The sequence below is a fragment of the Phalacrocorax carbo genome, chromosome 29 (assembly GCF_963921805.1).
Source record: "Phalacrocorax carbo chromosome 29, bPhaCar2.1, whole genome shotgun sequence".
NCBI lineage: Eukaryota > Metazoa > Chordata > Aves > Suliformes > Phalacrocoracidae > Phalacrocorax > Phalacrocorax carbo.
In genome coordinates, this window is record NC_087541.1 from 902396 (window position 1) to 915704 (window position 13309).

The 13309-nt window shown below is 72.2% G+C and overlaps 2 protein-coding genes across 2 annotated transcripts in view; one reads left to right on the top strand and one right to left on the bottom strand.

The window, feature by feature from the left end:
• OXA1L (OXA1L mitochondrial inner membrane protein) overlaps window positions 1-13309 on the bottom strand; it is a 257560-nt gene that overhangs the window by 63853 nt on the left and 180398 nt on the right. The window lies entirely within an intron of this gene.
• DCAF11 (DDB1 and CUL4 associated factor 11) lies at window positions 195-12661 on the top strand. The gene is given in 17 exon segments (XM_064475429.1): window positions 195-515; window positions 691-902; window positions 2958-3061; window positions 3247-3371; window positions 3825-3889; window positions 3983-4083; window positions 4159-4311; window positions 5065-5119; window positions 5592-5718; window positions 6435-6617; window positions 7313-7479; window positions 8254-8290; window positions 8292-8385; window positions 9198-9306; window positions 9716-9816; window positions 10674-10812; window positions 12241-12661. Coding segments are annotated over 16 exon segments (2187 nt in total). The 5' UTR covers window positions 195-515; window positions 691-696.

A 13309-nucleotide genomic window follows, 5' to 3' on the forward strand; every position in this document is an offset into this window, starting at 1 on the left:
CCTCATTGGGGGGGTCGGGGGTCACGTGGGGGGGTCATTGGGGGGGTCGGGGGTCATGTATCCGCCCTGAGGGCGGAGCTGCGGGGGTCAAAGGTCGCGGGGGAGGGGCTGGGGGCACCGCCGGCCGCCATTGGCTGCGCGGGGCGGGGTGGGGGGTGGCCAAAGGGTGCGTGGGCGTGGCCAGCGCCCTCCTCCCCGCCCCACCCCGCCTTCTGGGCCAATCAGCGGCGGCCCCGCCCTCACCGGCCAATCGGAACCGCCGTCTCCCACTTCCTCATTCTCGCGGCCAATCGGCGCCCGGCGGGGGGGGGTGGTGGAGGGCGGGGCCACGTGACCCGAGCCGCCGCCCAATCGGCGCCGGCCCCGCCCCCCCGGCGCGCGGCGAACGTAAACAACAAACAAGCGGCGACGTCACAGACGTCAGCGACGTCGTCAGCGAGCGGCGGCGGCGGCGGCGGCGGGGGGAGGGGGCGCCGCGGTCGCTCCTGATTGGCTCGGAGAAGCCCCTCGCGAGGGTAAGGAGGGGGCTCCTGATTGGCGCGGGGGGGCGGGGGGTGACGCGGCGGTTTCCCGGCCGCTGATTGGCTGGAGCGGGGCGCGCGGCGGGGGGGGTGGGGGAGGGGCGTGTTGCCATGACACCGGGGGGTCGCTGACCCCTCCCCCCCCTCCCCCTCCCCCCCCCCCCCGCAGGTTTCCATGGGGTCCCACAGCAGCAGCAGCAGCGGCGGCGGGGGGGAGGGGCGGGGGGGGAGGGGGGCGGGGGGGCGCCGCCCCTCCCCCCCTCCCCCCCCGCCGCGGGGGGAGCCCCGGCGGGGGGAGGGGGAGGGGGAGGGGGAGGGGGAGGAGGAGGAGGAAGATGATGACGTCGACCTGGCCCAGGTCCTGGCCTACCTGCTGGGGAGGTACGGGGGGGCGGCTATGGGGCGCCGTGGGGCTGGGGGGAGCCCCACGGGGGGGCCTATGGGGTGCTGTGGGGCTGGGGGAGGTCCTATGGAGGGGCTCTGTGGGGTGCTATGGGGCAAGGGGAGCTCTGTGGGGGGGCTCCATGGGGCAAGGGGGAGCCCTATGGGGTGCTGTGGGGCGCTGTGGGGCCGGGGGGAGCCATGGCGGGGGGGTGACGGTGGGGTTCTGGAGGAGCCTATGGGGTGCTGTGGGGTGCTCTATGGAGGGGCTCTGGGGTGCTGGGGGGGCCTATGGGGCGCTGTGGGGTGCTATGGGGCACGGGCAGCCCTATGTAGGGCCCTGTCGGGGCTGGGGAGCTGTATGGGGCGCTGTGGGGTGCTGTGGGGTGCTCTATGGGGCAATGGGGAGCCCTGTGGGGCTGGGGGGTGCCATGGGGGGGCTGTCTGTGGGTTTCTGGGGGGGCCTATGGGGTGCTGGGGGTCCTATGGGGTGCTGTGGGTGCTGTGGGGCTGGAGGAAGTCCTATGGAGGGGCCTCGTGGGGTGTTGGGGGGCCTATGGGGCGCTGGGGGGAGCCATGGGGGGGGTCTGCGGGGATTAGGGGGGGGGCCTGTGTGGCTCTGTGGGGTGTTGTGGGGTGCAGTGGGGGTGCTGTGGGGCGCTCTGTGGGGCATGGGGGAGCCCTACGGGGGGCTCTGGGGGGCTGGGGGGGCCTATGGGGCGCTGTGGGGCTGGGGGAAGTCCTGTGGGGGGGCTCTGTGGGGCTCTATGGGGTGCTATGGGGCACGGGCAGCCCTATGTAGGGCCCTGTTGGGTGTTGGGGGGCCTATGGGGTGCTGTGGGGCTGCGGGAAGTCCTATGGGGGGGCTCTATGGGGTGCTGTGGGGCAAGAACAGCCCTATGGGGGGGCCCCCTGGGGTGTTGGGGGGCTCTATGGGTTGCTGTGGGGCAAGCGAGAGCTCTATGGGGGGGCTCTGGGATGTTGGGGGACCCTTGGGGTGCTGGGGGGAGCCTATGGGGGCCTCTGTGGGGTGCTATGGGGTAAGGGCAACTCTATGGGGGGCCCTGTCGGGTGTTGGGGGGCTCTATGGGGTGCTGTGGGGTGCTCTATGGGGCAAGGGGGAGTCCTATGGGGCTGTGAGGTGCTGTGGGGCTGCGGGGAGCCATGGTGGGGGTGTCTGTGGGGTTCTGGGGGGGCCTGTGGGGCGCTGTGGGCCGCTCTGTGGGGCGAGCAGGAGCCCTATGGGGGTGCTCTGGGATTTTGGGGGGCCCTTGGGGTGCTGGGGGGGCCTATGGGGAACTGTGGGGCTGGGGGAGGTCTTATGAGGGGGTCTATGGGGTGCTATGGGGCAAGGGCAGCCCTATGGCGGGGCCTCGTGGGGTGTTGGGGTGCTCTATGGGGCGCTATAGGGCGCTGTGGGGAAGGGGTGAGCCCTATAGGGCGATGCTGTGGGGATTTGGGGGGCGGCAAAGGTTTATGGGGTGTCCAGGGGATGCTGGGGGGGGGCCTGTGGGGTGCTGTGGGGCACCCTGTGGGGTGCTATGGGGTGCTATGGGGTACCTTGTGGGGTGCTGTGGGGTGCTCTATGGGGTGCTATGGGGCACTGTGGGGCAATGTGGGGTGCTATGGGGTGCTGTGGGGCAATATGGGGGTGCTGTGGGGTGCTCTGTGGGGCAAGGGGGAACCCTGTGGGGTTGGGGGGTGCCGTGGTGGGGGTGTCTGTGGGGTACTGGGGGGGCCTATGGGGTGCTATGGGGCATGGGCAGCCCTATACGGGGGCCTCGTGGGGTGTCGGGGGGCTCTCTGGGGCCCTGGGGGGTGCTGTGGGGTGCTCTATGGGGCAAGGAGGAGTCTTATGGGGCTGTGAGGCACTGTGGGGCTGGGGGGGGCCATGGTGGGGGTGTCTGTGGGGTTCTGGGGGGGCCTATGGGGCGCCCCGTGGGGGGCTGGGGGGGGGGAGAGGTTATGGGGCGCCCTATAGGCTATGGGGCGCCCCGTGGGGGGCTGGGGGCCCCTCCCCGCCCTGAGGGGGCGCCCCCCCGCTGTTCCCCGCAGGGACGGGGCGGCGCAGGGCGGGGCCCGGGCGGGGCCGGGGGATCCGCCCGACTCCGACGAGGAGCCCTGGGATGGGGGAGGGGCCGACTCTGACCCCGCCCCAGGTAGGGTGGGGGAGGGGCGGGGGGTGGGGGAGGGGCGGGGGGGTGGGGGTTGGGGGGGGTCCCTTTTTGGGGTGGGGATTTGGCGGGGGGAGGGGGGGCGGAGGCCGGATTTTTGGGGGTGGGGGGGTGGGGGAGGGGGCGGGGGAGGGGCGAGGACCCCCCCTTGATCACGTGACCCCCCTCAGCCCCGCCCCCCCCCGACACCCGGGGCTTGGCCGGGCACGAGCTGAGGCTGCAGCTGGAGCTGGCCCTGGGGCGGGGGGCGGGGCCCGGCCCCACCGAGGAGAGTCTGCCCCGCCTCCTGCGGCAGGTGCTGTGGGGCTGGGGGGCTGGGGGGCGCTGGGGGGCGCTGTGGGGCTGTGGGGCTGGGGGGGTGCTGTGGGGCTGGGGGGGCGCTGTGGGGCTGGGGGCAGGTCTATGGGGCATGGGGGGTCTCTATGGGGCATGGAGGGACACTGTGGGGCCAGGGGGGTCTCTATGTGGCTGGGGGGTCTCTATGGGGCATGGTGGGTCTTTATGGAGCTGGGTGGTGCTGTGGGGCTGGGGGCTCTATGGGGATGGGTGGGTGATATGGGCTGGAGGGAGGCTCTGTGGGGCTGCGGGGTCTGTGTGGGGATGGGGGGTTTCTGTGGGGCATGGGGGGATCTCTGTGGGGCTGGGGGGAGGCTTTGTGGGGCCGGGGTGAGGGGCGCCGTGGGGCCGGGGCGGTGCCTGTGGCTCCCGCAGAGGCTCCGGCCTGACGCTATGGGTCGCCGCCCCACAGCGCGAGTGGGGCCGGTGCCGCAACGGCAGCTTCTCGCCGGGGGAGAAAACCCGCTTGGGCTCCCAGTAAGTCCCGGCGGGGCGGGGCGGGGCGGGGCGGAGCCCCAGCGAGGCCCCGCCCCCTCAGCCCCACCCACCCCCCTTTCCCCGCCCCCCAAGTTTCCTCCCCAACCACGTGACCTTCGCCGACTCCTACCCCAAAAAAGCCTTTTGCGGCGTCTTCTCCGACGACGGCTCCGTCTTCGTCTCCGCCTCCCAGGGTACGGGGGGGGGGGGGGGGCGGGGGGGGAGGGGCGGGGGGGAGGGGCCTCACCTCGCCCCTCCCCCCGCCCCAGACCAGACCCTGCGCTTCTACGAGAGCCGGCCGGGGGGGGAGGGGCTGCGCCTGTTCCGCGCCTCCCGCGCCCGCGACGTGGGCTGGAGCGTCCTCGACGTCGCCTTCACCCCCGACGGCGCCCACTGCCTCTACTCCAGCTGGTCCGACTACAGTGAGTGGGGCCGGGGGGCGTGGCCTGGCGCCGGGGGGCGTGGCGTGGGGCTGGGGGCGGGGACTGGCCCCCCCAGGGCGGGGCTCAAGGTGTTTGGGCAGAGCCCGCCCCCCCCCCGTGCCCCTAATGCGGCTTATTCCTCTATAGTGAATGGATTTGGGGGCGTGGCTTAGCGCCTGGGGGCGTGTCTTATTCTCCTGGGGGTGTGGCTTGGGGCTGGGGGCGGGGACTGGCCCATAGGGGCGGGCCTTAAGGTGTTTGGGTGGAGCCTGTGTCCCCCCTCGTGCCCCTAACCCAGCTCATTTCCCTATAGTAAGGGGATTTGGGGGCGTGGCTTAAGGCCCGGGGGCGTGGCTTGAGGCACGGGGCGTGGCCAGGCGAGGGAGGAGGCGTGGTTGTGCCATGGGGTGGAGCCTAAAGGGTTGGGGTGGAGCTTGAGCCTCGCCCCCCCCGCAGCGCTGGCCTGGGAGTAGCCCTGGGGGCATGGCTTACACACCAAGGGGCGTGGCTTTGCGGTGGAAGGCGTGGCTTACGCCACACGGGTGTGGTCTGTTGATGTGGGCGGGGCTTGGGTTGAGGGGGCGGAGCCTGCGGCACCTTCTGCCCCCTCCCTCGGCTCCTGTGATTGGTCTGGCTGCGGCGAGGCGGGTTTGGAAAGGGGCGGGGCTTGAAGGGCCGAAGGGGCGTGGTTGCGACGGGCGTGGCCGATGGGGTGTGGCCTAACGAAGCCCCTCCCCTCCCGGCCCCGCCCAGTCCACGTGTACGACATCTACGGGGACGGGGACAACCACACGGCGCTTGACCTGCGGTAGGGCGGGGCCGTGGGGCGGGGCCGTGGGGCGGGGCCGTGGGCGTGACCGGGGCCGTGTGGTGGGGCTGAGGGGCAGGGATGTGGGGCGGGGCTGAGTGGGCCGTGGGGTGGGGCCATGGGGCGTGGCCGTGGGGTGGGGCTGAGGGGCGGGGCGGTGGGGCGTTGGGAGGGGCCATGGGGGATGTGGGGCAGGTTGGGGGTCCCTGGCAATACAAGGGGCAGGGCGGGGGTCGCTGTGGGGCAGGGGGCGTGGCCTCAGGGCAGGGGGCGTGGTTGCCGGGCACGGGGCGGGGCTGGGCAGGGTCACTGTGGGGCAGGGGGCGAGTCAGGGTGGGGTCCTGTGGGGCAAGAGGCGTGGCCTCGGGGCAGGGCGTGGCCTCGGGGCAGGGCGTGGCCGCTGTGGGGATAGTGGGCGTGTCTGCGGGGCCGGGGGGCGTGTCCATGGGTCCCAGCCCCACGGCGCCCGCAGGCCGGAGGAGCACCGCTTTGCCGTCTTCTCATTGGCCGTGGGGCCGGGGGGGCGGGAGGTGGTGGGCGGAGCCAACGACGGCTGCCTCTACGTCTACGACCGCGAGCTCCAGCGGCGCGTCCTACGGGTCAGCCCCGGGGCGGGGCCGGCCAATGGGGCGGGGCGGGGCCGCGGGCGGGGCTGGGGGGGTGCTCTATGGGGCGGGGCCGGGGGGTGCTCTATGGGGCGGGGCAGGGGTGGGCGGGGCTGGGGGGTGCTCTATGGGGCGGGGCCGGGGTGGGCGGGGCTGGGGTGGTGCTCTATGGGGCGGGGCCGGGGAGGGCGGGGCTCGGGGGTGCTCTATGGGGCGGGGCTGGGGGGGGCGGGGCTGGGGGGGTGCTCTATGGGGTGGGGCCGGGGAGGGCGGGGCTCGGGGGGTGCTCTATGGGGTGGGGCCCGGGGAGGGGCGGCCACAGAGGTCCCGGGGAGGGTCAAGGTCACGCCGTGGGTGGCATCATCACCCTATAGGGCCCGAGGCCCCCCCCACAGGTTCAAGGTCACCCCATAGAGCCCAAGGTCACCCCATAGGCCCCAAGGCCACCCCATAGAGCCCAGGGTCACCCCATAGAGCCCAAGGTCACCCCATAGAGCCTAAGGCCACCCCATAGGCCCCAAAGCCACCCCATAGAGCCTAGGGTCACGCTATAGAACCCAAGGCCACCCCATAGAGCCCAAGGTCACCCCATAGGCCCCAAGGCCACCCCATAGAGCCCGGGGTTGCCCTGTAGGCCCCAGGCCCCCGTGGGTGGGCGTGGCGCGGGCGTGGCGCGGGCGCGGCTGAGGGCGCCCCTCCCCCCGCGGCAGGTGGCGGCGCACGAGGACGACGTGAACGCGGTGGCGCTGGCGGGGGAGGGGCAGCTGCTGCTCTCGGGGGGGGACGACGGCGTCTGCCGCGCCTGGGACCGCCGCAGCCTGGGGGAGGGGCGGCCCCGCCCCGTCGGGCTCCTGGCCGGCCACCGCGACGGCATCACCTTCCTGCACCCGCGGGTGCGCGGGGGGGGACTGGGGGGACTGGGCTGGGGTCTGAGGCCAACTGGGATGAGCTATGGGGGGCTGGGGTCAACTGGGGGTCAACGGGGGTCAAATTGGGTCAACTTGGGGTCAACTGGGATCAACTAGTGTTAACTGGGGCCAACTGGGGATCAATTGGGATCAAGCTGGGTCAACTGGGACCAACTGGGACGGCCTTTGGGTGCAACTGGTGTGGTCTCTAGAAGCCCCTGAGATGCTGTGGGGGGCACTGGGAGCCCTGGGCTGGGGTCTGAGGCCAACTGGGATGAGCTATGGGGGGCTGGGGTAAACTGGGGTCAACTTGGGCCAAGTGGGGTCAACTGGGACCAACTGGGGGTCAACCTGGGTCAACTGGGACCAACTGGGACGGCCTTTGGGTGCAACTGGTGCGGCCTCCAGAAGCCCCTGAGATGCCGTGGGGGGCACTGGGAGCTCTGGGCTGGGGTCTGAGCTCAACTGGGATGGAGCTATGGGGGGCTGGGATCAACTGGGGTCAACGGGGGTCAACTGGGACCAACTGGGACCAACTGGGACGGCCTTTGGGGTGCAACCAGCGCGGCCTCCACAAGCCGTTGAGATGCCTTGGGGGGCCCGCGGCGCCCCGCGGCCCAACCCTAACGCCTCCCTTGGCCCCGCCCCGCCCCCGCCCCGCCCCCGCCCCGCCCCCGCAGGGCGACGGCCGGTACCTGGTGACCAACTCCAAGGACCAGACGGCCAAGCTGTGGGACCTGCGGCGCCCGGCCGGCCCGGGGGGTTTGGCCGCCGCCCGCCGCGCCGTCGCCCGCCAGAGCTGGGACTATCGCTGGCAACGGGCGCCTCGGAGGGGTGAGGGGGCGGGGCCTCGGGGGGCGGGGCCTCGGGGGCGGGGCCTCCGGGGGTGGGGTGGGGAAGGGTCCTTCAGGGTGCCCCGTGGGTAATGGGGGGGGTGTAGGGAGGGGTTGGGGGGGGCTGGGGGGGCAGGAAGGGGCTGGGTGGGGCTGGGGAGGGCTGGGGGGGATTGGGGGGGACTGGGATGGACTGGGGGTGACTGGGGGGGGATTGGGGGGGACTGGGATGGACTGGGGGTGACTGGGGGGGGATTGGGGGGGACTGGGGGGGATTGGGGGGACTGGGATGGACTGGGGGGGCCTGGGGGGGGCTGGGGGGGTGGGGCGGGGCTGGGGAGGGCTGGGGGGGATTGGGGGGGACTGGGATGGACTGGGGGTGACTGGGGGGGGACTGGGATGGACTGGGGGTGACTGGGATGGACTGGGGGGCACTGGAATGGATTGGGGGGGCTGGGGGGGTGGGGCGGGGCTGGGGAGGGTGTATTAGGGTGCCCTGGGGGGTCATTAGCCCCACCCACACACCAATCTCCCCTCCCTATGCTAATTAGCCCCGCCCCTTCCCTGTCTTTGGGGGCAATTAGCCCCCATTTGGGTTAATTAGCCCCGCCCCCACCGAGATAGCCCCGCCCCAAGCCCACTAGCCCCACCCCCGAGCCAGGTAACCCCGCCCCCTGCCCCTTATCCCGGCCCCCAGGTGCGGCGGGGAGGGGCGGGCGGGGCGCGGGCCGGGCGGGGCGGGGGCGTGTCTGAGCGCGCCCATGCCCCGCCCCCAGCGGTGACGTCAGCGCGCTGCCCGGCGACACGTCGCTGGTGACCTTCCGGTGGCCACGCGGTGCTGCAGACGCTGCTGCGGGCGCGGCTCTCGCCGGGCGGCGGCCTCTTCCTGGGGGCGGGCTCTGCCGAGGGGGCGGTGCTCGGTGAGCGGGCGCGGCCGGGCGGGGCCGGCGGCCCGGGGGGCGTGGCCTTGGGGCGCGGGGCAGGGCTGTAAGGGTGTGGGGTGGGGCTTGTGTATTTGGGGGCGTGGCTTTGAGGTGCGGGGCGGGGCTTTGGGGCGCGGATCAGGGCTGTAAGGGTGTGGGGCGGGGCCTGTGTGTTTGGGGGCGTGGCTTTAGGGCGCAGGCGGGGCTGTAAGGGGTGTGGGACAGGGCTTTGGGGCGGGGCTGTAAGGGCGCGGGGTGTGGCTTTAAGGGCGTGGGGCGTGGCCTTGGGGCGCGGGGCGGGGCTTGTAAGGGTGTGGGGCGGGGCTTGAGTATTTGGGGGCGTGGCTTTGAGGGACGGGGCTGTAAGGGTGTGGCGGGGCTTGAGTATTTGGGGGGCGTGGCCTGTGTATTTGGGGGCGTGGCTTTGAGGTGCAGGGCAGGGTTATAAGGGTCTGGGGGCGTGGCTTTGGGGCAAGGGGCGGGGCTGGAAAGGGTTTGGGGTGTGGCTTGTGCATTTGAGGTGTGGCTTTGGGGCTGGGGGCGTGGCTTTAAGGGTCTGGGGGCGTGGCTTGGGGCTGGAGGTGTGTCTCTCTGAGCATTGGGGTGTGGCTTTGAGACCGGGGACGTGGCTCTGCGGGCAGGGGGCATGGCTTATAGAATTTGGCGGGGCTTTGAGGTGATGGGCGTGGCTTTAAGGGCTTGGGGGCGGGGCTTGGCGCTCACAGGCGCCACTGCAGGGGCTGGGGGCTGTCGGGAGGGGCGTGGCCTGCCGCGGTGGGCGTGGCCTGACCCCGCCCCCCCCCCGGCAGTGTACGACGTGCTGACTGGGGCGGGCCGTGCGGCGGCTGACCAAATCACGGGGCCTGTGTGCGGGACGTCTGCTGGCACCCGCACGGGGGGGTGCTGGCCAGCGCCTCGGTGGGCGGGGCCTATGGGGCTGGGGAGTCTATGGGGCTGGGGGGTCTCTATGGGGCTTGGAGGCCCTATGTGACAGCGGGGGCTCTGTGGGGCTGGGGGAACTCGGTGGGGCTGAGGGATCTCTATGGGGCTGGGGGGTCTCTATGGAGCTGGGGAGACTCTGTGGGGCTGGGGGGGCTCTGCGGGGCTCTCTATGGGCTGGGGGGCTCTGGGCAGGGGGGTTCTATGGGGCTGGCGAGGGTTTCTATGGGGTGAGGGGGGTCTGTATGGGCTGGGGCACTCTGTGGGGATGGGGAGTCTCGATGGGGCTTGGGGGGGCTCTATGGGGCTTGGGGGGCTCTGTGGGGCTGGGGGGCTCTAGGCGATGGGGGGCTCTATGGGACTGACCCCCAACTCCCCCCCCCCGCAGTGGGACGGCAGCATCTGCCTTTGGGCCTATCGGGAGCCGCAGGACGAGGACGTGGACTGGGGCCGCCCCTCCCCCCCCCAATAAAGCGCTGCGACCCCCAAGTGCCGCCCGGGCTCTGCTTGGGGGGGGGGGAAGGGGTGGGGGGAGGGGGCGGCGCGCCCCACATCTCCCCCGTGGGCCCCCCAAGTCCTCCTCTCCTCCCCTTCCCCCCCCAGCGTCCCCCGTCCGTCTGTGTCCGTCCGTCCGTGTCCCCCCTCTCCCCCCCCTCCCCCCCCCCGGTGTCCTCGCCGTGTCCTTGGCCCCTCCCCCACAGCTGTCCCCCCACCAGCTGCTCTCCCAGGAGGCCGTGGGGCGCCGTGGAGGGCTGTGGGGCGCCGTGGGGTGTGGTGGGGTGCCGTAGGGTGCTGTGGGGCACCGTGGGGTGCTGTGGGGCGCCGTGGAGGGCTGTGGGGGGCTGTGGGGTGTGGTGGGGTGCCGTAGGGTGCTGTGGGGCACTGTGGGGCGCCGTGGAGGGCTGTGGGGTGTGGGGGTTCAGCCGTGGGGTGGCTGTGAGGCAGCTGTGGGTGCTGTGGGACAGCTGTAGGGTACTGTGGGTCAGCCGTGGGGTGCCATGGGGCAGCTGTGGGCTGGCCGTGGGGCACTGTGGGGGCACCGTGGGGCTCTGTGGGGCAGCCGTGGGGCTCCGTGGGGCACCGGTAGGGCACCGTGGGGCATCTGCGAGGCAGCTGTGGGGCAGTCATAGGGTGCCGTGGGGTGCTGTGGGGTAGCTGCGAGGCAGCCGTGGGGCTCTGTGGGCCGCCGTGGGGCGACTGTGGGCCGCCGTGGGTCGGCTGTGGGGCACCGTGGGGCGGCTGTGGGCCGCCGTGGGGTGGCTGTGGGGCACCGTGGGGCAGCCGTGGGGGCCGGGAAGCCATGGGGTGGTGTGGGGCGGCGGTGCAGGCCCTGAGCCGTGGGGCAGCCGCCGTCCTGGGGTCGCCCCTGTTCCCCAAGGCCCACGCCCTGGTGCTGGCGGCACTTGTGGGGCTGGAGCCCGGCCTGCGGGCACGCGCTGACCCCCACAGCCTGCTGGCCTCGCCCCACAACCTGCTGAGGCGTGAGTGGGGCGGGGATGTGGGGGCTGGGGGGGAGATGTGGGGCGGGGGGGTTTCTATGGGGCTGGGGTGGTTCTATGGGCCTGGGGGGAGATGTGGGAATGGGGGGGCTCTATGGGGCAGGGGGATCTCTATGGGCCTGGGGGGGGCTCTATGGGGCTGGGGTGGGTCTATGGGGCCGGGGGAGGCTCTATGGGGCTGGGGGGGTCTCTATGGGCCTGGGGGGCTGTATGGGGCTGGGGGGGTCTCTGTGGGGCTGGGGTCTTTATGGCGCATGGGGGGCTCTATGGGTCTGGGGGGCTGTATTGGGCTGGGGCAGCTTCTATGGGGCTGGTGGGGCCTCTATGGGGCTGGGGGGCTCTGTGGGGCTGCGGGGTCTCTATGGGCTGTGGGGTTTTCTATGGGGCTGGGGGGGCTCTATGAGGCTGGGGGGGTCTCCATGGGGCTGGGGGGGCTCTATGGGGCTGGGGAGGTCTCTATGGGGCTGGGGGTGTCTATGGAGCTGCAGGGGCTCTGTGGGGCTGGTGGTGCTATATGGGGTTGGGGGCGTCTCTATGGGGCTGGGGGGCTCTGTGGGGCTGCGAGGTCTCTATGGGGCAGGGGGGTTCTATGGAGCTGGGGGGGCTCTGTGGGGCTGGGGGACCGTATGGGGCTGGGGGTCTCTATGGGGCTTGGAGGCCCTATGGGACAGCGGGGGCTCTGTGGGGCTGGGGAACTCGGTGGGGCTGAGGGATCTCTATGGGGCTGGGGGGGCTCTATGGGGCTGGGGAGGTCTCTATGGGGCCGGGGGGTGTCTATGGAGCTGCAGGGGTCCTGTGGGGCTGGTGGTGCTATATGGGGTTGGGGCGTCTCTATGGGGCTGGGGGGTCTCTATGGGGACTGTGGGGTCTCTCTATGGGGCAGGGGGGATCTCTATTGGGGGGGGTTCTATGGGGCTAGGGGGTCTCTATGGGGCTGGGGGGGCCTCTGTGTGGCTGGGGGGGGTCTCTATGGGGCTGCAGGGGCTCTGTGGGGCTGGGGTGTCTCTATGGGCCTGGGGGGGCTCTGTGGGGCTGGGGGGCCTCTATGGGACTGTGGGGTCTCTCTATGGGGCAGGGGGGATCTCTATTGGGCTGGGGGGTTTCTATGGGGCTAGGGGGTCTCTATGGGGCTGGGGGGGCCTCTGTGTGGCTGGGGGGGGTCTCTGTGGGGCTGGGGTGTCTCTATGGGGCTGGGGTGTCTCTATGGCCTGGGGGGGCTCTGTGGGCTGGGGGGCCTCTATGGGGCGGGGGGCCTCTATGGGGCTGGGGGGGGGGTCTGTGTAGGAGGGGCGTCGCAGTGGGTCTGGGGGGGGAGGGGCTGGTGGTGGGCTGGGCTCAGCAATGGGCGGGGTGGGGGGCGGGGCTGCGCCCAGCCCCTCCCCCTCCCCCACCCGCTGCCCCTCCCCCCCCGCAGGCGCCTGGTGGCCTCGGCCGGCGGTTGGACGAGCCTCTTTCTGGGCGCCCTATTGGTCGCCGCGTTGCCCCTGGTGCGGCCGGGCGGGGCCGCCTTGGGGCGGGCCTTGGGGCGGTGGCTGGTGGGCGTGGCCATGGCACGCTCCGCCCCCCGCTTCTTCGCCCTCTTGGAAGCCGTGACGGGGCGGTGCGTAAGCCCCGCCCCCCTCGGGCTCCTCCTCCTGCCCCACGGCGACCCACGGAGCTGCCGGGCCAATGGGCACCGGTGGGAGGGGGTTCGGCGCCTCCCCCCAGGCCTTTGCCTTGGTTCATTGCGGCCTGGGATTGGCCGAGGAAGCCTGGGCTTTGGGGCGGCTCCTGTACCCGCCGCCCAGGGGGTGGGGCAAGAAGGAGGCGCCTCATTGGCTGAGGCGGGGCCGTGAAGACCCTCAACAAATGGGGTGGGGCCAAGAAGACCACAACGAATGGGGGTGGGGTCATGAAGGACCTCAACGAATGGGGTGGGGCCAAGAAGACCCACAACGAATGGGGTGGGCCAAGAGGACCCACAGCGAATGGGGTGGGGCCATGAAGACCCTCAACGAATGGGGTGGGGCCAAGAGGACCCACAGCGAATGGGGTGGGGCCACAAAGGACCTCAGCGAATCAGGTGGGAGAGCCATGAAGAGCCTCAGCGAATGGGGTGGGGCCATGAAGAACCCGGACGTCCTGGTTGGGCGAGCTCCGAAGGAGGCGATTGGCCGGGCTGGGAGGTCCCCACCCCTGGGCGGAGCCGGGGGTTCTGGGGTTGGTTGTTCCGAGCGATCCCATTGGGCGGTTGGTTTTCCGGGGCGGGGCAGGAAAGTGGGCGGAGTCGGGCGGCCAGCTGGCCGCCGGCGCCCGTGAGATCATCGTGGCCGATGAGGTCATCGTCGCCCGTGAGGTCATCATCGCCCATGGAGCCACCGTCGCCTGTGAGGTCATCGTCGCCCGTGAGGTCATCATGGCCAATGATGTCATCGTCGCCCATGGAGCCGCCACCGCCCATGAGGTCACCGTCACCCATGAGGTCATCGTCGCCAATGAGGTCA